The sequence below is a fragment of the Rattus rattus genome, chromosome 10 (genome assembly GCF_011064425.1).
Source record: "Rattus rattus isolate New Zealand chromosome 10, Rrattus_CSIRO_v1, whole genome shotgun sequence".
NCBI classification, from domain to species: domain Eukaryota; kingdom Metazoa; phylum Chordata; class Mammalia; order Rodentia; family Muridae; genus Rattus; species Rattus rattus.
In genome coordinates, this window is record NC_046163.1 from 31,223,280 (window position 1) to 31,248,605 (window position 25,326).

At 41.9% G+C, this 25,326-nt stretch overlaps 1 protein-coding gene across 3 annotated transcripts in view; it reads left to right on the forward strand.

Moving 5' to 3' along the window:
* Window positions 1-24,287, forward strand: part of Edem3 (ER degradation enhancing alpha-mannosidase like protein 3) — a 59,310-nt gene extending 35,023 nt beyond the window's left edge. Inside the window, exons 10-21 of one of the 3 annotated variants that reach the window (XM_032915768.1) lie at window positions 1,904-2,029; window positions 2,209-2,292; window positions 4,400-4,483; window positions 5,097-5,221; window positions 10,248-10,413; window positions 10,647-10,801; window positions 11,775-11,928; window positions 13,341-13,532; window positions 14,124-14,289; window positions 17,480-17,665; window positions 18,754-18,801; window positions 23,598-24,287. In XM_032915768.1, coding sequence (XP_032771659.1) covers window positions 1,904-2,029; window positions 2,209-2,292; window positions 4,400-4,483; window positions 5,097-5,221; window positions 10,248-10,413; window positions 10,647-10,801; window positions 11,775-11,928; window positions 13,341-13,532; window positions 14,124-14,289; window positions 17,480-17,665; window positions 18,754-18,801; window positions 23,598-24,004 — 1,893 coding nt within the window. In that variant the 3' untranslated portion in view covers window positions 24,005-24,287. Of the gene's footprint in view, window positions 1-1,903; window positions 2,030-2,208; window positions 2,293-4,399; window positions 4,484-5,096; window positions 5,222-10,247; window positions 10,414-10,646; window positions 10,802-11,771; window positions 11,929-13,340; window positions 13,533-14,123; window positions 14,290-17,479; window positions 17,666-18,753; window positions 18,802-23,597 lie in introns of all 3 variants that reach the window. The other 2 variants (XM_032915771.1, XM_032915770.1) reach the window with 2 other exon arrangements.
* Window positions 24,288-25,326: the final 1,039 nt, after the last annotated feature.

The following is a 25,326-nucleotide window of genomic DNA, read 5'->3' on the forward strand; positions in this document are numbered from 1 at the left end:
CGGGGTTTGGGTAGTGCATATACATTTCAAAAGATGGTGTCTTCCGACTGGACCGTAAGAACCACACATAGAGGCTTTGGGAAGGAGACGGTTGGATACATAGTAGGTTTTGTAATTGAAGCAAGTTAAGTTAATGTAGCAAACTCATCAACCATGTCTGTGCCGGTCTATTCATTTAGACACAATTTCCTTTTATTTTTGCCCACCCATCAGTTCATGTGCATTTTATATGTGTTATGTTTTGATTTGTAGTTAAAAGCAGTAGAAAGATCTTGGTTTATATCCTGTTTGGGCAGCATACTGATTTTGTGAGCATCTCTGGTTGCCTTTTGGGAGATTACAAGAGTTTTTATATACAGTGATTAGAACATGGCTAACTAAACACTGTCAGTAACAGTGATTAAATAGCAGGTGAGCTGGCCACCCAGCTTAGACTGGGGCTGAAGAGACGTCTCAGTGGTTAGAGCACTTGCTATTTGACTGAGAACCTGGGTTCAGTTCCCAACCCCCACATGGCTGCTCATAACCCCCTTAACTCTAGCTCCCGGTGATCCCGCGTCTTCGTGGGACCTTTCTAGGCACCAAGCATGCATGTGGTGCACAGATATGCATTCAGGCACTCACATAAAACACACATAAAATAAAAATAAATAAAAAATACAAAATCCCAGTACATTTTTGAGTACTTAAAAAACTGTCAAAGTAAGATTTTGTTTTCTTCTTAGATATGAATTAAGTCAGTAACTTATTTTCATTGGTTTATTAATACAACTTGTCCTGTTTTCAAAAGTGAGGCATTTATAAGAGAAGCTGTTAGAAGAAGGGGAAAAGGAATCTCAATAACAGAAAAGGCAGAGGTAGCAGACCGTGGGAGTGGTGACAGGGATGTGCATTAGTTGTGGTTGTAGTATCAGAATGTTGGGTTAGCTGAGGAGGGACCACAGTTCTAGGTAAGATGAAAACTGTGATTTTGTTCCAAGGGGACCAGAGAATGTCAGTGGGCCACACAGGCATACTAACCATGTGCTGATCACACAGTAGGTAAAGATGCTTAGATCTGTTTCCCAGAAGACCCTACCCCACTTTGGCTTTATGTATGTGTTCATATATGCTCAAGTGTCTGTGCGTGCGTGTGGAGGCCAGAAGCTGATGTTGAATGTTGTGTCAACTGCTGCAAGCCTCACCCTAGTGAATCAGGATCTCTTTGCCAGGCCCAAAGGTCCTCGATTTGTCTAGGCTGGCTGGGCCAGCAAGGGGTCTTCCTGTCTCTACCTCCTAAGCCACTGGGTTAGAGAATGGTGCTGTGCCTGGCTTTTTTACGTGGATGCTGGGTGTCTGAACTCAGGTCTTACGTTTGTGCAGCAAACCCCCGGAAGTCTTATGCTAATTGTAGGCTTTAACATTCTGCCTTGGAAAGATAGAGGATCTTGAATGTACCTTTGGACTCTTGTTCCTCTACCTCAGCCTCCCAGGGTTGGCATTGTGGGCACTTACCACTCACTGCATCAGTCTTGTTCAATACCTTAGTAGAGCTGTTGTCTCTCTCTCTCCCCTTCCCTCTGTCTCTCTCGTTCAACACTTAGTAGCTGTTTGTATGAGTTGTTCTCCTCCCCACCCCCGTGTGTGTGTTTCTCTCTCTCTCTGTGTGTATGCATGTGCACCCATGCCTTAGGTTTGACACCTTGCACATGCTAGACAACTGTCCTTCCATTGAGCTATACCCATACTTCTATGACTGAGAAAATATAGAGCAGTTTATATAGTTTCTCTCACCTAAATATTTACATGATCAATTGACATATAAGGAATCTATGTGTATATTTATATATATTCAGGCGTCATTATTTTACTGTATTATATTTTTTACATCTCCTATCATGAGCATTTTGTTATGCTCTTCCAGCATTACGATGCCATAATGAGGTATATTAGCCAGCCCCCTCTCCTACTCGATGTGCATATCCACAAACCAATGCTCAATGCCCGGACCTGGATGGACGCACTGCTTGCCTTCTTTCCAGGTTTGCAGGTAAAGAAACCCATTTTCTTCATATTAAAATAAATTTATTTTAATTGAGTGCATTTGTGATCTCTAAAATCTAAATGATAAAAATAGGATCATTTCAAGGTTGTACTAACCTTGTAATGTTATGATTATAGATGAACTTAATTCATGCTTTACTAAATGATTTTCTTGTTTACGTCTAGGTTTTAAAGGGTGATATTAGACCTGCTATTGAAACTCATGAAATGTTATACCAGGTGATTAAAAAACACAACTTCCTACCAGAGGTAAGCTATAGTTGACCTCTTACACACACTGTGTGTGTATTAAATTAATTATACATTAAATATATAAAATATATCTAAATAATAGATAAAGTATATTAATTTAGTATATATTTCTAATTTAAAGCTCCACATGGCTATTCACAACCATCTTTAACTCCAAATCCAGGGGATTCAGCACAGATACACACAGGCGAAACACTATACACATAAAATAAAAAATGTAAGAGTACTGTTGGTTGTTATTGATTACATTTTAACAGTCTTCATCTTTAAGACATGTTTACTCCTTTACATTTATTCTTATTTACATCTATATTTTGCTTTTCTTTATGTATTGAGAGGCCTAACTTAGAATCGTGGTAACACTACTCTAAAGGTCCAGGCTTACTGTTTCTCAGCCTGTTTTAACTCATCTCATTGAAGTATTGTGAAGTCACCTTTCTCCTTTGGCTTTTCTGTGGGTTCCAGGGATTGAACTTAGGGTGTCAGGCTTACACGACAAACCTTCTGACTAGCTGAGCCCTCTTGCTGGCCTTCATTCTGACTTATGCTGCACACCAGCCAGGGGCATCTTATCATTCATGTTTTAAAGCTATGTACTTTAGATGTAATCTCAGTCATCAAGCACTCATCCTGAAGATACTGATGATGTCTTCCCACTGACTGAAAATGACTTTTTAAAAAAACATTACATTCATAATAGATGTCTTTGATACATTGATTTGAAAAGGTAACTGAATGACTGAATGCTTGCTCTTTTTGTCTTTCTAGAGATATACCTTTATAAACCTTGTGCCCTGTGTGTAGCTTTACCCTTTTGTTCTCCAAAATACCTAAGGTTTCCATTCACTTAGGTTCCTAAGACATTAGCTATGGAAAGTATAGTTTTATTAACCATCAGGTGCAAGGCTTTGAATTGCACAAAGCTTGTCTTCATGCTGAGTTCCTTGAGGTTTCAATTAAATGCACTGATCACAGATGAAGTTTTTCTCTATCTTTTATTATTAAAACAAACAAAAAATCAAAAAATCAAAACACCAAAAAATCAAAAACAAAAAACAACCAAAAGCCCCTATTGGCCACCGGGACTCACAGACGGCTCAGTGGCTGCTCTTCCAGAGGACCCAGGCTCCATTCCCAGTCTCACATGGCATTCACAACCGTCTGCAGCTCCACTTCTAGGGCGGTCAGCACAGACATGCACATAAAATAAAAAGTTAAAGAACACTGTTGGCTGTTATTGATTAAATTTCAAATAGCCTAATTTTAAGTAAGTCCTTGATTCATTTCACAGAGGATTTGGCATTATTATAAAAGAAAATAGGCTACAATAAAAATATATTTTTGAAAGTACCTAAGATAAAAAAGAACAGAAAATATATAGAAGAGTAAAGTTTAATTGTCCTCAAAATATGTTGTTAGATAAAGCGTATGTGACTTGACCTGACTTAGCGCTTCACCGTGTATGGGCACATGAAAACAGTGTCCTGTGCACCGCAGACACAGGTTTGTCTACTAAAAAGATTAAAAGGAAATGAGAACAGCAGATAAGTAATCCAGAGGGAAACGGAAAGACACAAAGGGAACACAGTTATTAACAACATAGCATGTATTTAGCGCCACGACTCAGTGTCATTGAGTTTTTCTGATTTTATCTTTGGTCCACTTGGTTATTTGCAAGGTAACGTAGGGCTGTGGAGATGGGTCAGTTGGTGAAGTGCTCCATGCAAGCGTGAAGACCTGCGTTCAGTCCCTAGAACCCAGGGCGGCGCATACCTGGTGACTCTGGGACTCACTGGTCAGCCACCCTACCCTACTTGGCCAGATGGAAGGAAGGCACTGAGGAGCACAAGGGTTGCCCTCCCTGCGTGTTTCTGTGATCACACACATACATGAACATGCACACACAGAAAAAAACTCATTAAGCTCGGCTAAGCAGTCTTTCTAAAAATGAATTAATATTTTAGTAACAATAATATTTGATGGATATAAATTTACCGTGACTTGAATACTAATTACTTTTATCTTTTATATATTTTCTTTGTATTCTAGGACTGATTGTTTATTTTTCAGTCACATTTTAATGCTTCCATGCTGTTCTTTACAGGCATTCACTACAGATTTCAGGGTTCACTGGGCTCAGCATCCTCTAAGGCCAGAGTTTGCAGAAAGTACCTACTTCTTGTATAAGGTAAGATAACTTACCACTCTTGGCCTTCCCTACATCTAGTTGTCTCTCTTGCTCTTTTATAATAAAAAATAATATTTATGGTTATAATGTTAGACATATCATGATTTGCGTTTGCTTAGCCCATAAAATTATAGAAAGATGTTAGATTTGATGTGAACTTAATGCCTTTTCAAATATAATTCTGAAGACCCGAGGTAGAGGCTGTAGTTCCAAACAGAAGACACAGGAAATTGAGGTCCTAACTATGCTATAAATTACCCCTGCTGAACACTGTAAACATCTCTGCTGTAAAGAAGAGGGGTCACAGGAAAAAGGAAAACAAACAAACAAAACCCAGCAACTTTATATTGAGCATCTGCATCCTGAAGCCAGTCTCTTCCCTTCAACCGGAGCTCTTTTGAGCATTTAGAAATGTAACTTAAAGGCTAAGGTGATGGTTTCAGTTGACTGGAGTTCTATCTCCAAACCTATTTCCTGTGTAATGTGTGCTGGGGCCCAACACAAGGCCTGGCATCTAGTAGGAGTAGGCACTCAGTAATTACTGGGTGGATGAATGGGTGTGTGGCAGCATATATGATCTGTCTGTACATACATGTGTTATCCTTTTTGATAGGCTACAGGAGACCCTTACTACCTTGAAGTAGGGAAAACACTTATTGAAAATTTGAATAAATATGCTCGAGTGCCTTGCGGATTTGCTGCCATGAAGGATGTTCGCACTGGGAGTCATGAGGACAGGTAAACAAGCACCATCCCTTCCTTAGCAGGGGGCACAGCACGACATACAGAGACCCTGAGTGCTAGAGCATCTGAGGATGCAAACCTTAGTTCGTTGTGCTTGGTTTTGTTTTTAAAACACTCTTTGATCTGCTCATTTAAAGTAGTTTGACAAGCCATGGTTTGTTTTGTTTTGTTTTGATCATAGTGCATCATGTGTAGAGGTACTCAGATGATTTTTAAGAAGGATAGTACACATCAGAGCCTGTTTTCAGGGACGTTAACTACATTGTGTTCTTTGCTGGAATGTTTTTTAAATATTATGTAAGAGAAATTATCAAAATAGTGAAAGACCTGACTTGTTTTGTATTTAATCAAGAATTCTTCATCAACATTGTCATGGTCAGTGTGTGGGCTTTGGTTCTGTCCCTGGTGGGGAGACCAGTGCTAGGGTCTGTTTCACTACTAGATAGATGTGGTGCCATGAAGTATTCACATAAGGGCACACTCATTGAACGGTGTGGCCATCGCTTACACTTCTGCTGTTCCTAGATCACTTCCTACCCTGAATGAGCACTAAAGTTTGTTCATTCATTTGGTTAGCAAACGTCCATTTCATAACTACTCCTAAAACCCATTTTGTGCCAGCATTCATTATACTAGTTTTAAAGATTAGACATATAGGGCTGGAGAGCTGGCTCAGTGGGTAAGAGTACTGACTGCTCTTCCAGAGGTCCTGAGTTCAAATCCCAGCAACCACATGGTAGCTCAGATCCATCTGTAATGGGATCTGATGCTTTTTTCTGGTGTGTCTGAAGAGAACTGCAATGTACTCATATAAATAAATGATTCTTTAAAAAAAAGATTAGACATATAAAGGCACATCTTTTAGCCTCTGGTCAGCGAAGACAAGATATGTAAACAGACTTTTCAGACATGCTGAGAACCATTTGGAAGGGACACGAGATGCAGGGTGGGATGTGGTGTTCACTGAAATGCTTCTGGAGGATGCTGAGTCCTGACAGATGAGCAAGAGGAAGAGTAGGAGACAGAATGAAAAATGTTCTAGGCAAAGAGACTGAAGATATGTGGAACACAGCACTTACACTCTTACAACTCTGACGACACGAGGAACACGATGTTCACACTCTCACAGCCCTGAAGATGAGCACAGTGCTCACACTCCCTCCCACAGCACTGAAGACATGAGGAACACAGTGCTCACACTCCCTCCCACAGCACTGAAGACATGAGGAACACAGTGCTCACACTCCCTCCCACAGCACTGAAGACATGAGGAACACAGTGCTCACACTCCCTCCCACAGCACTGAAGACATGAGGAACACAGTGCTCACACTCCCTCCCACAGCACTGAAGACATGAGGAACACAGCGCTCACACTCCCTCCCACAGCACTGAAGACATGAGGAACACAGCGCTCACACTCCCTCCCACAGCACTGAAGACATGAGGAACACAGCGCTCACACTCCCTCCCACAGCAGTGAAGACATGAGGAACACAGCGCTCACACTCTACAACACTGGCCCTTGGTCCCTCTCTCAGAGTGTTTGCAAAATAGTTAACTGTTTTTGGGAAGTGGATATACAAACAACAGCAGAAAAGGAAAACAAACACTTCCTGTGGTCCAGGAGCTGTTCTGAGCATGTTATACGTTTGATTCATTTGATCCAGCAGCCCTTGGAAGTATAAACCCTTCATAATCCTCATTTTAAAGAGGAACAAGCCTAGGGGGAAAATAAGAGATTTGCTTCCAAGGCATTTGATAAGGCTAGGTGAGAATTGTAATCAATATCGGCACAGACAGCCATGTGATAGCAGCAGTCTGTTCAGAGGACAATAGTTAAGCACCTCCTTTCTGCCAGGCTCTGCACTTACGTGTTAGAGTTGACAGATGAGACGCAGTCCTGGCCCTCCAGTGCTTCTGGTTGGTGAGCAGGGTGGCTGTGTGGAGAGGTTAGAAGCCCATGATAAATGCTGCAAACAGAACATGGTGGGGACTAGAGGAGAGGTAGGTTATTCTGTTAGGATGTTTCCTTTTTCAGAATTTACCAACCTTTCTTTACCTTGCTACTCATCTCACCTTTTATGGTGGTGTTGCTAGACTTGCTCCTTCCTGGTTGTGGTTCCGTATAGAGAGTATCTCTTGCATTATATGGGCTGGGCATGTAGATTGGTGGGAGAACCTACCTAGCCTGAGTTAAGTCCTGGATTTCATCCTCAGCTTTGAAACAAAAGCTGCACACCCATGCGCACCCACACATGCATGCGTGTGTGCACACACAATTATACTCAGGATATGCCCAGCACAGGAAATAGCACCATAGTGATGTGGACTCATGTAGTCTTATTATTTGTATTAACTGCCTTCACATTTGTTTTTGTTTTGTTTTTGTTTCAGTAGCTATATTTGGTTGAACACATACTGAATTTGTGACAGACCCAGCTAGCCTCAGATACTGAGTTCTCGGCTGCTAATAAACATATTTTTTGCCTTGGTCTTGAGAAGCTGATTTTTTAAAGCATAAATTTACTCAGTGTCCTGCAGCTTAGAGAAATATAATTTCTCTAATTGAGGAGGAAGACTTTGGATTGGGATTATGACCAGTCCCCCTACAAGAACTTTTAGTGACAGGCTGTTGGTTTTGGGTACATATTCCCCTACAGATCTACTGATAGGAGTAAGTCACAGGCATCCCCATGCAAAACACACACACACACACACACACACACACACACACACACACACACACACACACACACACACTTTTCAAGAAGAAAATATTTGCATTTTTCTAGTAATATGTGATTACTAAAAGTAATCTAACTGACAAGGAAAATGAAAATGAAATCTTTGAAGACCTTGCAGTAATGTGCAGTGTGGTGGTCCCGTCAGTCAGACATGGGTGCTGCAGTGTGGTGGTCCCGTCCGTCAGACATGGGTGCTGCTGTGTGGTGGTCCCGTCAGACATGGGTGCTGCAGTGTGGTGGTCCCGTCCGTCAGACATGGGTGCTCCTGTGTGGTGGTCCCGTCAGACATGGGTGCTGCAGTGTGGTGGTCCCGTCAGACATGGGACTGCCCTGCATTTGTGTTTGTTTGCATGTGTTTCTGCCTTTAGACAAACCAGATCATCTGGAACTTAGAGATGAGGGATCCGCCTATGTCACACTCTTTTCTAAATGTTTACAAAACATGTTTTACAATCAGTTCACAGATTTGTTCAATCTCACTGTTCTTCCTCATTAATCTACCCCTCAGTCTGTAGTTCTCAAAGTAGCATTGAGAAAGGCGGAGCTACGATCACAAGGTTGTAAGATATTATAACCAGGACATGGCTCAGTGAGTAAAATGTCTGCTGCATGGCATGGGGAGTGTGACCCCAGCACCCACGTAAAGAGCCAGGTCTGGCCACATGTGTCCGTAAGCCCCAGAGTTGCAGGGGCAGAAACAGGATGCTCAGAGCCCACTGGCTACCTGGTCTAACCAGCTGACTAGTTCCAGGCCTGGTGGAAAACTCTGTCTCAAATCGTAAGGTGGAGAGTGATAGAACACACCCATGTCAGCCTCTGACCTGCCCATACTCACTACACAGCCGTTCACATACATGCCAGCCTCTGACCTGCCCATACTCACTACACAGCCGTTCACATACATGCCAGCCTCTGACCTGCCCATACTCACTACACAGCCGTTCACATACATGTCAGCCTCTGACTTCCTCATACTCACCACACACACGTTCAAACACAGGAAAGAGTAGAGTTGTGGTTTCACTCTCAAACATAAACCTGCTGTTTTGTTCCCTTTGCGGAGCAGGAAACAGAAGTCACAGTCTTTAGGTAATGTCCCAGTGGTCAGCGAGCTCCTTAGCAGAAGAGCTTCATTTTTAAAGCCCAGTTCTTCACCAGTCCCATCATTCTTAGTCATGCCCTTTCAATTTGCACTCAGTTTAGTAAGCGTCACTGAGGGCCTACAGTGGGTCAAGAGCTCAGCTTGGCTAGAAGTGTGGTCAGATGCAACCTATTAAACAAACCATAGGCATCTGTCACTTTCAAGGCCTTGCTGTGGGAGGGAGTAAGAATCCTTAACTTTGATGCTGACATTCCATCTACTCCCTAGATACTCTTTTCCTGATGTGTTATTTTATTTCACTTTAAAATGAAATAACATTAAACCATTCTCTTTAAAATGTTGTAACATCAAACTATTTGTGAAGGCATGTCCACACTTCCCTCCTCAACTGTATCGTAACCAAATAGATAAACCTCACAGCCCCGGGACATAAGTGTCGTACAAAGCTGTGCCTACAGTCCTGGGGCTTTGTGTTTACTTCTGTGGAACTTTTTATAATGATACCTTTAAAACTTCTCATTACGTAAATACCCCCATAACAAATGTCATCAAAGTGACGTGTCTTATCCATCTGTTAACATGACTTGAAGATTCCTTTATGGGACATTAGAGAACCTGTCAGATGAGTAGTGTGGGGGCTGGTGAGATGGCTCAGAGGTCCTGAGTTCAAGTCCTAGCAACCACATGACCTATAAAGGGGTCAGATGCCCTCTTCTGATATATGGGGGTGAATGCAGAATAAGCACACCTACATTTAAACAAGTCAAAGCATAAATTAATTAATTAAAACAAAACAGAACAAGCAGTTATGTCTTAGGCCTTAATCCCAGCACTCAGAAGGCAGAGGAAAGCCATTCTCTGTGAGTTCAAGGATAGCCTGGTCTACAGAGAGTTCCAGTTCCAGGATAGCCAAAGCTCCCTGTCTCAAAAAAACAAACAAAAAATAGAGTGGTGTGGATTTTGTGTGTTTGTGTGGGAATTTTTGCAGGTTTCTTTTTGTGTATTTTTGCTAAGATTGATGGTAGTGGTAGGCAGCTCCTCTGGTCTTTTGTGTACTGCATTATACTCGGGTTCAGGTTATTTTGACAATGGAGGGTTGAAACACTTAGAATTATATCGACTCTAACACTGCTATTTGGATTTTTAAATATTTATTTGTAACTTCAATTTAGAATGGATTCGTTCTTCTTGGCTGAAATGTTTAAATATCTGTACCTGTTATTTGCTGATAAAGAAGACATTATTTTTGACATAGAAGACTATATCTTTACAACAGAGGCTCATCTGTTACCTCTTTGGCTTTCTACCACAAACCGAAGCATCTCGAAGAAGAACACAGTGAGTTTTAAGTTAAATGTCTTCATCACCTTTCACTTTTATATATTTGTTTCCTTTCTCTAAGTTAGAAGTAACCTATAATTAGAACTCAGATAATATATGTATAGTAGGAGGGACCTACTTACAATATTGTCTCATTTTCTTTTAGGGCATCTTGTTTAATAAAAATATTTCCTTTTTATCCATAATATTAAGTTATCACTATTATTTGTTACATTTTTTTTATGTTCTAGACCTCAGAATACACAGAACTGGATGATAGTAACTTTGATTGGACCTGTCCAAACACACAGATTCTTTTCCCTAATGATCCATTGTATGCTCAGAGCATCCGTGAACCCTTGAAAAACGTGGTGGATAAGAGCTGTCCAAGAGGCATCATCAGAGTGTATGTATTGTTTTATATTTAATACCATAGTTATTTTATAATAAATACCATCATATTTAATAATAGAGTTAATGCCAATTAATTCATAATAAATAACTGTGCTTAAGGAGCTATAACCGTAGTTAAAAAGACTTTCCATGAGACCAAAGACACTGAGATATGTAGTTTTTATTGAAGAAAAATTATGTGAACTTTTTTGCATTTTTGTTTAATAATAGATAGTATACAACAGTTTTTAAATTTATCTGGCTTGTTTTTGACACGCGATTCATTAGTTAATTCAGTGTCTTGATGTTTTCCCTGTAGTTTCTGCATAGTGGGAAGACAGGTTTTATATTGCTTTGTGTTTTATTTATTTATTTATTTTTTAAGAATTCCTTCTGGATTGTAGCTAAACTTACTTGGGAGGCATATAAACAAACTCACTTTCTTCTGTCTAGATAGTTCTTATAAAGGCTGTTGACCACAGGGAACTAAAAGGGTGAAGTAGGCATTATTGAAAGTATTGTTTTGCTTTTAAAATATTGTAAGGGCTGCTGAGGCCGCCTTTCCAAGGACCCAGATTCCATTCTTTGTGCCCACAGGGCAGTTCACAACTGTAACTGTAGTCCCAGGGATGTGACATCCGCCTCTGGCTTTGAAGGGCACTGCATGCACATGGTGCACAGACATACATGCAGACAGTTTTTAAAAATTAAAACTGGAAAAAATTGTGAGAAATATAAGTTTTTAGAGAAAGGCAGCATACATGGTCTACTTTACTGAAACACACACACAAATGCATACACACAGGTAAAAGTGGCACAGTTTGTTAATAATCAGAATTATGCATGGGAAAATGAATTGCTACAGCTCTGCCAGATCTAAAATTAGGTGTTTTGCAAATATCTACTGAGATTATTCTTATTTTACTTTGATATTTCACTACTTGTAATGTGTAGTTGTAAGCCTTGCTTCTGATTCCTTTCAGCAGAGAGGAGAGTTTCAGAAGTGGAGCTAAGCCTCCTCTGAGAGCCAGAGATTTTATGGCCACTAACCCTGAACATTTAGAAATCCTGAAGAAGATGGGGGTGAGTTTGATTCACCTCAAAGATGGGCGAGTCCAGCTGGTCCAACATGCAATCCAAGTAAGACATTGCTGTGTGGGCTCGGTACTGTCTCTTTGGTCGTTAGCTTGAATAAGGTGAAGGCATTGGACTGGTGGAAGCATGAGGAGGAAGCACATGGAGTCTTTTGGAAAGATCCAAAGTCTGTGGGATCAATTGGGATAATTTGTTTATGTCACTACAGTCAAAAGTAGGGTGTAAATCTAAATTGTCTTTCTCAGTTCATTGTCTCTCCATTGTTTTATTTTGAGTTAGAGGTTAATTTTAATACTTATGCAATAATATTTCACACTGTTTTAGTTTCCCAAAAGTATTGAATCTTGGTAGTTCAGTCATCATAGAAACCAAGCTTTGCATACATTTGTTCCTGAACAACATAACATACTTTTTAGATAAATTTTTATTGGTTGTTACTTTAAAGTTTTTAAGCCTCTTAACCCTTTAAGTTACTTGGGTTATTAGCAGTTGATTCTGAACAGCATAGTCTTCTGAGTGGTTCTAAGCTGGAAGCACACTCACACAGACAGCCTTTACTCAGACCAGCTTTCCCACGACCTCGCCTTCCCTCACATGCTCATCTGTGTTCTTGTCACCTCCGTTCTTCGTTTAAGACTCTTCCTCTGTCCTTGTGGTCCTTATTGTGAGTGTGGCATTTCTAATGCTTTTACTTAGGCCACCATTGAAGTAGTGGCCACCCGTGGCCTCTTAGTCATTAGTACAGTTTCCCTTTGCTTAACGGATGATTCTCCTTCTCCTAAGACTGTCTTCCTTTCGGCTCCCAGGGTGTCCCAGCAGCACAGTTCCTTTCCAGTTCTCACTCTTTGCCGTGTACATTCCCTTGTAGCTGCTTCCTGGTACATCGCCCGCTCAGTGGAGACCCAGCTCAGACTCTAGGTGGCATTCTTTTCTCTCTTCTTCAACAGTACCCTGTTTCCGCTGTTAGCTTTGAATGGTTGATGTCTTGGACATGTGCATATAGCACTCATTCTGAACTTTACCCCAAACCCACGGTTTATACCTCTGCTCCCTACAGATGCTTTCTACCTCTCAGCCTGTATCCGCCCTAACTTGAATTGTATCTTCTTTCTCTGAAATCTCTTTTCTCTGAAAGCAGAAGCTTTCTTTTCCTTCAAAGGGAAAACCAGTAGAGGTAAAGGAGGGTGCTGGGGCATTTGATACAGGACAGTTTCGGGTCTACCCCAGAGCTGGCGTGTACAGTAGGAAAGAGACACGGAGAAAAATTACAGACTGTTGCTTTCAGAACATTCCATTGATGAAAGTAGTGTATCGGGTCAGGTCAGATCGCAGATATTTAGTAGGAACCTGAACTAAGAGGAGAGAAATTCCACGCACAAGTCTGTAATTTAGAAAGTCAGAAGATGGGAAAGTTTGCAGGAGGACAGCTAAGCTCCCTGAATCTGTCTCCTTCGCAGGCTGCGAGTTCAGTCGATGCTGAGGACGGGTTGCGGTTCATGCAGGAGATGATAGAGCTGTCCAGTCAGCAACAGAAGGAGCAGCAGCTGCCTCCTCGAGCTGTACAGATTATCTCCCACCCATTTTTTGGCAGGGTAGTCTTAACTGCTGGACCAGCTCAGTTTGGGCTGGATCTGTCTAAACACAAAGAGGTATGTGCACTCCAGTAAGCGTATTGGAGTTTAACTAGTAAGTATTTGACTTCTTTGTCTCTTATGTTGTAGCTTTCCGTGTAGAAGCTGGGGGACTCAGTGGTGGAGACACATGCTCAGCTGGGCGAGGCCCTAGCTTCAGTCCCCAGCATAGCACAGCACAGCACACCTGAGCATCCAGCCTCCTGCATTTGGGTTCTTTAGGGTTCTTAAGTGGCTCTCTGGCTGAGTGGCTGTGGTCATTAGAGTGCTTGCTGTGCACACACTCATCCCCAAGCACCCGCATTAAAGCCAGGCACATTAGCGCCCTCGTTTAGTCACAGCCCGGGCACAGACAAGAGAATTTCTGAGGATCCTTTGGCCAGCCTGTGAGCCCCAAGGTCTGTGAGAAACCCAGTCTCAAAAGTTGAGGTGAATGGCTCTTGATGGTGGATGAGACTGATGATTGATCTGTGGCTTTTGTTTGTGTACACACACTCGGGAGAGGGAGGGAGGGAGGGAAAGAGGGCCCTTCCCTTAAAGCTTACGATACTAAAATGAAACTAGGTTAAAATTGAAGAAGATGATTTAGGTTGCCTTTATTTCTGACAGACAAGAGGATTTGTTGCAAGCAGTAAACCATATAATGGCTGTTCGGAGCTCACGAACCCTGAGGCAGTGATGGGAAAAATTGCCTTGATACAAAGAGGACAGTGCATGTTTGCAGAAAAGGCTCGCAACATCCAGAATGCTGGCGCCATCGGTGGCATTGTGATTGGTGAGTGAGGTGACTGGGGCCTTTTCCTTTTGTTTGTTTTTAAATCTTGTCAAAAGGATGTTAGCTTATTTATATTTTATCAACATAAAGGATAGATGATTCAGGGACATGATCATTTCTTGACAATCCAGAAACGAGTTTGTCAGCAAAAATATTTAGGGTGAGGTGCGAGGGTGGAGTCAGAGTGCTGTGAAAATACCCACGCTCTGGAAAAGAAACTGTCCTCAGAAAGACGCCAGGTAAGAGCTGCACCCAGCCACCTGCAGTGGGCAGCCTTTAGAGACTTCTGTCCCTCCCTCCACAGGGTGGCAGGCTTTGGAACTGGCAATGCCATGTTGGCCCAGCTTCAGTTATTGTCCTTTCTTTCTGAAAAGTCTTCCTTTGAGCTACACAATTCCGAGAAGCACATAAGCACTAGTGCTAGGACGTTGTCTCCCTGTGGACGTCTCCGCTGAACTTAGACATGGACAGTCTTAGCTTGCCTCACCCACGTGTTTCAACCTGCGGGTTTGCTCTTCTTTCCCTCCCACTTCCCCAACAAGCCATGATTATCAGCAGCAGTATGAAATTTTGGATGTTCAAGGTAAAAAGGCATTTGCATTTACAAAGAAGTGGAAGACTGGAATCCTACATCAGCTGTGAATTGACTGAGAAAGTTCATTTTGCATTTTTTATTTTCCTTAATTAGCATCCATTTTTTCATTGAGAGTACGTAAGACATTTAAAGGGCAGATTGGATGTGTGTAGCAGGGGTGACCCTGCTTTTGACTCATAAACAAACTGTGAACATTTAATAATGTTTAGCAAAAATTTTTTACTATTCCCTTTGTTTATTCTATATGGGTACTAAAATGATGGTTTAAGTGAATAAATTTTATTAAAGTTTTAGGAGAAAGTGTGTTTAATAATTAAACCCACATTGCCTGTGGGCCTCCTCTAGCTTGTGTCTCAGTTTGTTACTGAGACCCAGGCAAAGCGATGCGTGTGCGTACTGTCTCAGTGCTTTGAATTGTACAGGGGCAGTGCCAGCAGCGTTCACTGTGTGGCCAGTTACAGGAAGTTTTTCTGACTCCTCACATAAATCTCTTGAGCGTGCGTATGTACAGGTTTGTGTGTGCATGCACATGTGCATGGAGGCCAGAGGTAGGGTCAGTGTCTTCCCAGCTGTAGTCTTTCACAGAGCCCAGAGCTCATGAATTCGCTACATTGACTGGCCAGTGAACTGTCTGCCTGTCGCCCTAACTCCCAGTGCGAGGGTTCAGATGTGTGTCACACTAGCCAGCTTTTATGTGGGTACTTGGATCCACATTTGTGTCTCCGTGCTTGTGTGGTGGGTACTGTACCAACGAGCCCCTTCCCAGACCCTCAGTCACCCTGTTTGTCCTTGGCTACTTCCCATTAAGGATACTCACTCTTACTGAGGAACTTAGGATCTTATTGTCACTATGATTGTGAGCATGTCTTACTTACCAAGACTTAACAGAAATTTAAAGTGTAAGACATAGCGTAGGATGTGTATGTCAATCTTTTAAAAAATATCTTTCCGTGTATAAGAGTCTCCTAGTTTCTGGGCACAGTCTTCATGATGTTCTCTGATGTATAAAGACTGTCAGGTCAGACATTTTTTTTAGTAGCTATTGGTGCAAAATCCTACACTGGGTTCTATGGAACAAGAAATGAGATTTTTTTGGGTATTGTTCTCAGAAATTTTAATTAAAAACAATAAATTTAATGTGTGACTTCTTTCCCCTAAATTTTTTTTCCTATAAAGCATTTTTTTTCTTTTGGTAAATTTTTTTTTATTATGAGGACTGAAAATACAAATTACCTTAGAAATCATTTGACTGCAGGAAGTAATAATTTACTTGTTATTTTAAGAAGAGAGGTCGTTTATTATATGGAAAGGAATGATTTTCATTCAGCCCAAAAGTAGGACATACAGCTGGCAAACCTGAGGAACTGAGCTGGCGTTGCTGTGCTGACAGGTTCCACCTTTCCTTCCATCCGCGCTGTCTCAGCTTTGGGTCTTACAGCTGCGTCTCCTCCCACACCTGGTCCCTCTCCCTCTCTGTTCACAGTTCCCAAAAGGCAGCCAGACACGCAGTGTGAGTCACTTAATGGATGGTTACTGCAAAAACAGTATGTCTGTGTGGCAGTTAGGATCAGAGCAGGTCAGGGGTCAGACAGCCGTCCTTTGTCGGATCAGCCGTTACTCAGAGGAAGATTGGGCCTGTGAAGCAAACATGAGCGATGGGGCTGTCCTTTACTCAGGGACGCTGATGTATGACACGGCAAGTGGGTGTGATTGACATTGACATTGTCAGAGGATTTCACTGTCACTTAACCAGTGTGCAGTAACTTTAATAATACTGTTCAATTCAGCTTATTACCAGTTCAATCCCTGGTCCAAATTCATGGCTTGGGAGCATTTTAAAATTTTGAATTAGAAATGTTCAAACTGTAATAAAACCATTAGAGGAAATCTAAAAGTTCATTCACAGTTATATCTGTGTGATCCTGGCCATTCACAGTTATATCTGTGTGATCCTGGCCATTCACAGTTATATCTGTGTGATCCTGGCCGTTCACAGTTATATCTGTGTGATCCTGGCCGTTCACAGTTATATCTGTGTGATCCTGGCCGTTCACAGTTATATCTGTGTGATCCTGGCCGTTCACAGTTATATCTGTGTGATCCTGGCCGTTCACAGTTATATCTGTGTGATCCTGGCCGTTCACAGTTATATCTGTGTGATCCTGGCCATTCACAGTTATATCTGTGTGATCCTGGCCGTTCACAGTTATATCTGTGTGATCCTGGCCGTTCACAGTTATATCTGTGTGATCCTGGTCATTCACAGTTATATCTGTGTGATCCTGGTCATTCACATCGTTCATGTGTAGGCTTTTCCTTACACATATGAAAATAGCACAGTCAGGAAATGTGTGCCGTGCAGTTCACACACTGTTTTCCGTGTCAGGAAATTGATCATAATTTATTGAGAGTGGTTTAGAACTGTGCAGTCCAGTAAATTTCTTTGAGGTTAGAGTTTTTGCTGATTTCAATTATTCCTTAGGATAAATCATAATAAAATGAGTTCATGTAAAGGTTATACTCATTTTTTTGGTACACAAGAGCATCTTCATCAGCAGGTCACAAGCAGTGACTCCCTCTTTGTTTTCTGGGCAGATGACAATGAGGGGAGCAGCAGTGACACAGCCCCCCTGTTCCAGATGGCTGGCGACGGGAAAGACACAGACGACATCAAGATCCCCATGCTGTTCCTATTCAGCAAGGAAGGCAGCATCATCTTGGACGCCATCCGCGAGCACGAGCAGGTGGAGGTGCTCCTTTCTGACAAAGCGAGGGACCGAGGTAACAGCCAGGGCTAGTGTGCTGGTCCTGTTGAGCCCAGCAGAACTGCTGACGGAAGTCACGTAGGCTTGCTTCGTTAGTTCTAGTTCACTGCTAAAACACGTAACGCGTTTAGATGGTGGTTTATAACTTTTCTTTTGGAAACATTAGTAATTTATTGTTTTTACTTTATTAATATCATTAGCATTTATTATTTTTAATTATATATAATACAGATTAAATTCTAAATAATAAGTTGTTTTTAATAATTTACTATTAGTATTAAGGATTACTAATAGTAATTGATTGTTATTATAAATAGTAAAGCATTTGTTTTGCTGGCTGAATTGGAATGCTATTAGAATTACAGTTTTACATGCAGGGTGTATGATAGCAGTGGTCTGACCAGCAACCTGGACTGTCATGTGCAGCCTTGATAAAAGCGTTAAACGCAGCAGCCCCTCCCGCTGCCATCTGCATTGATTTGTCTCACGGGTATAAATACATGGAGTTACACATGCTGTTAGGGATCTCAAAGTTCTTCGAAACCTCTGTAAAGTCCGCAGTTTTCACACCTGAGGAGATAGGGGAGCTGAGGGGAAGCAGGATGTCAGGTGCAGGCTATGACTCTGCTCCTGGTAGCAGTCATTCTAGGCCGCGTTGTAGAGGGAACTGTCCTCCCCATCTTCCTTAAGTGAATGGTGCTATGTGGTACATAAGGGGCTGTTAATAGCCGGGAGATACTTGGAACCAACTAATTCACTGTGACTTCCAGATGAGACATCCTTTTTAAATGCTGACAGGACAGTGCTGTCCTGGTCAGTGTTTTGTCTTCTTGTACAGCTTGGTTCTTTGAGAGTCTTTGACTTGTCAGTTACTTCAGAGCAGTGGAGTGAATGAATGGGCTATGTAAGGATGTGTACATGGAGACAGAAGACAAACATCCCGATCTTCTCAAACCCTCCTGTGTACTTGATTTTCTCTTTCCGGGGCCCTTTTCAAAACCCCCTCCCTTCTACTCTGCTGCGCATCGGACGCAGGCGGTTAGTATTGCTCTGTAACTCTGTAACCTTTGCTTTCCCTCTCTTGTGCTGCCGTGGGAATTTCAGCAGCCATATTAAAAGGTAAAAGGATTCCAAGCTACATTATTAACAGTAGTAAGTATCTCGCACTTAAAAACCAATTATATATGCGTGTGTCTGTACTACACACACATGCATATATAATTTTGTTTTAATAAACCAATTATTATATATATAATTTTGTTTCACTGAGTACCATAATATATGACTTAATGTAATTTGTAACTTCCATCTCTAGTCAGTTATCCACTAATAATAATTCTTTATTGATCCTTCCATAATCAATTCTATTAATTATATATTCCACACTCTAGCTGAATCCACTGATCCACGCCCACACACGAGTCACCCTAAGAGCAGCATTGTTATATAAGAAAGGATTACTTTGGATCATTTTTCATTTACGTAGAAAGTAAAATATTTACAGTATTGGCTTGTTTACAAGCTCCTGTGGAGGCGAGAGGCACAGATCTGTTAAGACTGTGATTATGGTGAACAGGTGTCCCACAGACCAGGGAGAGTGTAAGGAAGAAGATGGCCATCTTACTAGACAAAACTTGCTAAGGCGTAGTAGTCCCTTAAAAACTACAGTTAAGAAGGCATTATGGAAGTGATGCTTTAGAGCACTTTGATAGTCCATGACTTTATTGAACTGTTAATCTTATAGTGCTCGTTTGATAAAGGTTTTAAGATTTGTGTATATAATAGTCTTTCAGAAATGTATAACTGTTAGCCAAACCAACAAGTTATAATTATTAATATTCATCGTTGTAAGATAAATCAGCGATACTAATTCTATAGGGCCAACCACTCCATTCACTTAGGACAATATTCTAAGACGTTAGATTCTGTGTGGTCTCACACCTTCACCACATCTTGTGCTTTGCCAGCATCAGTGTCGGCTGATGTGCTTGGTGGAGGTGGAAACTCCTGCGTTCTCCACTGTGCCGAGTGAGACTCTGATTCTCCATGTGGACATACTCAGCAGACAACCGTAGTACAGTAGTTCTTCACCTGCAATTTGAAGGACGTGGAACGACACCCAGAAGACCTTTCTGTCTCTTGGTTCTGCATCACGAGTTCTAGTTAGAATTATATAGGACCCTCAAGTAATAAGTACCTAATGTAAGCAGCAAAATGTCTTCAGATCATCCTTCCAAGATGAAGTCGCATTCCTTGTGGATGAGAAGTCCTTTGCACTTATAATACAGGAAATAGAAGCCCCAGACGCTCCCTCCTATGCCCACCTTTTTCTGATAGGTTTGACTGTTAGGATGGGTGTATCTGATGCCATCCTTCTACCTGCTGGCAACAGCTTCCAGACATTACACATTCTTCAGGAGCAAAAACACTACACGTTTATCAAGTAGAAACCTTGCTTCCTTAGGGAAACTGTTAACACTTCTAAAGTTAAGTTATCATCACACAGTTTTAACACTGTGTCTCTTAGTTCTTTCTCATTGCTTCAGATTTTGAATTTTAAAAGATATTTAATGATTCCAGCCCTGTCTCACAAACAAAAATGTGTTGGTTACCTTTAAATTAATGTAGTTAACACTTAGAGCAGTTTTCCCTCTCCTTCGACTATGGAGGAAAACACCAGCATTTACAGATCCAGATGTTCTCATGCTTCCAGCCTACAGAACAGGCAGGCCTCTGTGCCCCGGAGGCTAGAGACAAATGCTTTCCAGGCAACTATTGTGTTTGTGTGTGTCGGATAAAGTCAGACAGAAAATGGAAGAGCGATTAAAAGAGTCCTGTTGTACAAACTGTCCCAAATTTAAGCCAAGCAGTCTCAGTCCTCAAATAACCCATCCAAAGTAGGCTTCAGTGTGGCTGCCCGGGCGCTGGACGGTGCAAGAGCAGTGGTAAAGTCTGAGTCCCGCAAGGGTAGCCTCAGACATGAGCAGATGGCTCTCTGCCTGGAGAGGAGCAGCTCAGCGTTACGGTCAGAAAGCCAAGCTCGCCTGCCTGCCCTCCCTTCTCTAACAGGCCATGTCTGTGTGGAGTCACCTGTCGGTTTTTCGTATCCCTGTGGCTCTTTTCCTCTGTGAGAAGTTCAGCCACTCTATTCCCAGATCAAATGGCACCTTCTGTGTGCCGTTCAAAGATTGTACTGCACGATGTTTAATATATAGCTCTTCTTAACTGTGTGAGCTTTGCTTTTAGTTCATAGAATGTGCTGGTGAGAGAATGATTGTAGAACATTCAAACTCTTAGGTTTTCACCATTATCTTCCCCTTTTATCAGTAAGACCCACTAATGTTCTTTGTTTCTTGGCTTTCTGATATGCCATTTCTGCATTGACATTACACCCTTTAGACGGGTGACAGGTACCTTAGGTGTAACAGGGCTGACTCAGCCTCTCAGAGCCCAGGCTGGCATGGCTGCTGCTCCTGCTGGTTCTTGTTCTGTGGATCCACAGTCTTCTACACCAAATAGGCAACACTCACACTTCTGTTCTTCTAACCCATTTGTTTATTCTTATGCAAGGAACTCAAGCTTTGATTTGAATACATTCATATGGTAGCTCTTCCCTTACTGAATCTGTTCAGAATTTCAGTTTTAGTTAAAAAACTAAAAGAAGTAGAAATGAGATTTATTTTTGAAATCATGTATTTGCATATTTTTATAGAGAATAGAAAACTGTTAAATGTGACAGTGTCTTGTTCTGGAACATATCTATAAATTTAATCAGCTCTTATTTTTACTGTTATTATAATTGTATATTTTAAGCACTAAGAGCTGTAAACCTGTCATAAATTTGTTTTGTGGTTTTTTTCTTTTAATTAGGAAAGAATGTACAATTTCACTTTTAGCTGCAGGCGTTTCTATTGAGGAGTTAATGATGCCTGCACTCAGTTTTCTTTACAATTCTTTATTAACTTTGGTAGTGTTCTTAAAATCAGATTTGGTTAATGTCTTAGTCCGTGTCTGTTGCTGTGAAGAGACAACATGAGCATGGCAACTCTTATAAAGGCAGGCATGTAATTGGGGCTGGCTTACAGTTTCAGAGGTCGAGTCCATTATCCTCATGGCAGGAAGCATAGCAGCATAGGCAGATCTGGTGCTGGAGAGGTAGCTAAGAGTTCTATGTCCACAGGCAGCAGGAAGAGAAAGTGACTGGGCCTGACTTGAGCATTTGAAACTTCAGAGCCACACCTCCTGACAGTGCAGCTCTCTATGGGCCTCTTGGGGCCGTTTTCATTCAGACCACCGTGTTTTAGTTTCAGTCTACAGGTATATGTGGATATATATGTGTGGATGACATTTCTTTCCACAGTGTTAGAATCCTGCTGAAGAGAGATCATGTCTTAATGTCAACCAGAGAACAGAGAATGAATGGAAGTAGGTCTAGGCTATCAAAGCCCCAAAGTTCATCCTGAACAAACACACTTCCTCCAAGAAGACTCTACCTCCTAAACTTTCCCAAATAGCACCACCTAGGGCAACTGGGGACCAAGTGTCAGCACTCAAGTCTGTGGGTGACAGACCGTTCTTATTTAAACCATCACGTCATCCAAAGACTCAGGACCTGAACTGGAGAGAGTGAGCGTGTGTGCGCATGTGTGTGCAGAAACTCCCCTAATAGGGCCATCCTAGCTGAGGGGAGACTTCGTCCTCACCTGTATGTGCCTGCCTGTCCACATGTCCTCCAGGGTTGGTTTGGTTTCATAGTAGGTCCATTTCTTCCCTCTCTGACCCCAAGCTCTGCTTACGTTCCGAAGGAGCCCTCAGATGCTGTTACCGCAGCTTTTCTTGTAGCACATGCCAATCTCCTGGATTAAAAGTGGGGTTTTTCACTCATGTGTACACATCCAGTTTTTGTAAATATTGTTTTCTTGTTGGGCTGTGAGGTGCTTAAAGACAGACATAGTCTTAGCTTTCACTCCTCATTTTCTCTCTGGCACCAGGAGCTGGGAGAGTTCTCTTGGCTGCATTCCAGAAAGAGGCGCAGCAAGATGTGGCCAATGGGTGACAAGGCCGATTAGATACTGTATTGTAGGAACTCAGAGTACTTCCAGGGCTTTTATATTTTATGTTCATTACAAAAACTACCTGCTCAGGCTCCTAGTGAATTTTAGAATAACTTTAAAGTTCATAGATACGCAGTAATAGTTTTATTAACAATCTCAGTTCTTGTCTTTATGAAAATATTTTGATGAGTCATATTCACACCTGTAACCATCAGGTTTTTCTGTTTGAATTTAAGTGGATCACTGAGTGGAAATTTCACTTTTCCAACAAATAGTTTCAAGCTACGATACATGCTATTAAAAATTTAAATTTATTACATTTAGGATGTTCTTGTGTGCAAGCTTTCTTGAAGTTAGGTGTTAATGAATTGTATGTGTGTGCCTGATTGTATGAGTAGGGGTGTGTGTGTGTGTGTGTGTGTGTGTGTGTGTGTGTGTGTGTGTGTGTGTGTGGGGCTGTAGGATCCTTTGGAACTGAAGTTACAGGTATCTGTGAGACGCCAGCTTGTTCCATGGGTGCTGAGATCCAGTCCCGTCCTAATCATTGTCCAGTAAGCACACTTAGCCACTGAGCCATCTCTAGTTATGATGTTGAAATTTTATATGCATTTTAACATTTTTGTTTAGTGCTTTTATTACTTATTAATCCTCATCCAAATCAGGATTATCTATTAATTATTGTTATTCCTTTCCATTTGGAGTGACATTTATTTTCACTGTCAGCCATTCTACTCATAGCTACACAGAAAATGTGATCGTAAGACCTTGATGTCAGTGCCACTGTTTCCTGCTCTGCAATGATACAGCTGCTTCATTTCTTTATTTTATTGCAGAAACCAGGTGACTTTGTGAGTGTGGTGCCTGAGAGTTATGTGTTGTTTCTTTCCTGTGCAGATCCTGAGGTGGAAAATGAAGACCAGCCGTCTTCTGAAAACGACTCTCAGAATCAAAGTGCAGAGCAGATGCTGCCACTTCCTCAGACAGTCGGCTTGGCTGATCAGGAGAGCCCTGGAAACCCTCTGGAGTCTCCCTCAGAGCCACCATCGCCAGCAGACAGTGAAGAGGCTGCCGGCTTTGCGCCTTCTGAACAGATCTCTAGCCCCACAGAGACCCAGGAGACGGCAGGCCTTGATGGTGAGTGCACAGACTTAGATAACCAGCTTCAAGATCAACCCGAAACCGAGGAAGATCCCAGTCCTAACGTCAGCTGGGGTACGAAGGCCCAGCCTATGGACTCCATACTAGCAGACTGGAATGAAGACATAGAAGCATTCGAAATGATGGAGAAGGACGAACTATGACTCTCTGTAAAGTCTCTGGTGGTAGATATTTAAAAAGAAGAGGTAAACTGGTTTTCAACACCCTGTACCAAGCAGGCTCTCCTGGGAGGCTCTGAGCATTGCTCGAGCACGTTCTGACTGGGGTAAGTAGTTACCATAGGAATCTGGAGCATGCTGTGTTAGAGCTGACCTCACTGAAACGGTCCCATCCAAAGTGGAAACTCACAACCCCTCAAATGGTGGTACGCATAACCTGCAGCTCCCTGGCCAGGGAAAGATGACTGGCCATTCCTGGGGAAACAAGAAACGAAGTCGGCCATGGGAAGTGGGAACAAGAGTCAGTGCAGCTTTCTAACCGAAGGGAGTTTCACTGCCTTAGGGTTGGGGTCGGAGGCCCTTGGGGAAGATGTGAGTGAGTGTGTGGCATTGGCCTTGCTGCCTTCACAGGAGCACTAAGTGACCCACGGTCATGAAGCAGATGCATTCACGGTAACAACAGCTCTGCTCATCGCTCTTACCTGCTTCAGTCAGTGACCATGGCCAAGACAGTCGACTTGATTGCTTTTCCTCTCCCAACAACGACCTTAGCATTTAAACCAAAGGTGAAGCAAGTATACTTTTTCCATAGGTCTCCATAAAGACCCACTGTGGGGCCAGGAAGAGGGTCCTAGAGATATTGTGGAAGTTGGTTGCTTAATGCTCGGGATAAAGAGAAGGAGAAACTGTAATGTTGCAATATCAGCTTCCCAATGGGCCGCCATGGGGGAAGCAATGACTACTCTAAATGGAAGTCAGCATTAGCTGCTTGTGGGTAGATTAGAAGTCTTTTCTAGTTCATTTCTCTAAGGTGGTTATCTAGCCATCAGCCTTACTCCATCCCATGTTTAGTATGCAGTTTGAGACCGAAGGCTCATCTCCAAGCCCTGTCCCATTTCCCTATCTTACAGAGCCATGAGAAACCATGGTAGTAGTCTGTATTCCCGGGGTGACTACTGTCTTTCTCCTTTGAAGCTGGAGTCTGTCACATTTTCTGTTAAATCATGGGTTTAGTTTTGTTTTAACAAATACTCCTTCTGATGTGGACTTGAAACTTAGTCTCTGGTGACCTGTGTAAAAACTAAATAGCCATATAAGTAAAAGAACAAGATGATTATTTTTTGGGTGTGGCAGTCTGGAGCTTGTCACATTTAATTATTTTTGGTTTTGCTTATTGATAGTTCTACATTGAAATCATGATTTTATTCATTTTATTTATTTTTAAGCTTGTTTTAATTGCTTCTAAAGGAGTATTTGAGGGACTTAATTTTTACCATGGCATCACACAATAACTTCCCTCTAAAACA